Source organism: Diaphorina citri, unplaced genomic scaffold (genome assembly GCF_000475195.1).
Source record: "Diaphorina citri unplaced genomic scaffold, Diaci psyllid genome assembly version 1.1 scaffold66521, whole genome shotgun sequence".
Lineage (NCBI taxonomy): Eukaryota > Metazoa > Arthropoda > Insecta > Hemiptera > Psyllidae > Diaphorina > Diaphorina citri.
In genome coordinates, this window is record NW_007443759.1 from 1 (window position 1) to 403 (window position 403).

The 403-nt window shown below is 42.7% G+C and overlaps 1 protein-coding gene across 1 annotated transcript; it reads right to left on the minus strand.

Moving 5' to 3' along the window:
* Window positions 1-5: 5 nt before the first annotated feature.
* Window positions 6-302, minus strand: LOC113473704 (chitooligosaccharidolytic beta-N-acetylglucosaminidase-like; the record flags this gene model as incomplete). The annotated part of the gene is made up of 1 exon (XM_026833186.1): window positions 6-302. A coding segment is annotated over one exon (297 nt), but the record flags the coding sequence as incomplete, so codon positions are not given.
* Between the last annotated feature and the right edge of the window lie 101 nt (window positions 303-403).

Here is a 403-nt window from a genome sequence, read left to right on the forward strand (position 1 = left end):
CATACTTACCCGCAATCAAAGTAGAGCGCTTCGTAATTGGAAAAGATCACAGGAAATTTGTTCCGCAGTAGATTGGCCACTTGTGGGTCACTTCCCGTGGTCCAAATCTGAATAATGTACTTGTTACTATCCAAGTACTTGGTCAGACGGTCTCCCTCAGTAAGGGTGCTGGTCCAAATGATCACTCGTTTGGGTTTGTTCTTGACACCAGACAGCTTGGCTAGAGCTCGCTTCTGGAAATAGTCCCACACATCATGGAACCCGTCAGTAGTTCTGGGAACGGCCCTGAAATCATCACGTTTTTAAAATCAGAAAAGAAAAAAATGCCTTTAGGAAAAAAGCAGAATTTTCCGTGGATGAAATTCGATTAAAAAACAAGGAGAGTTGTATCATTTTGCATGAC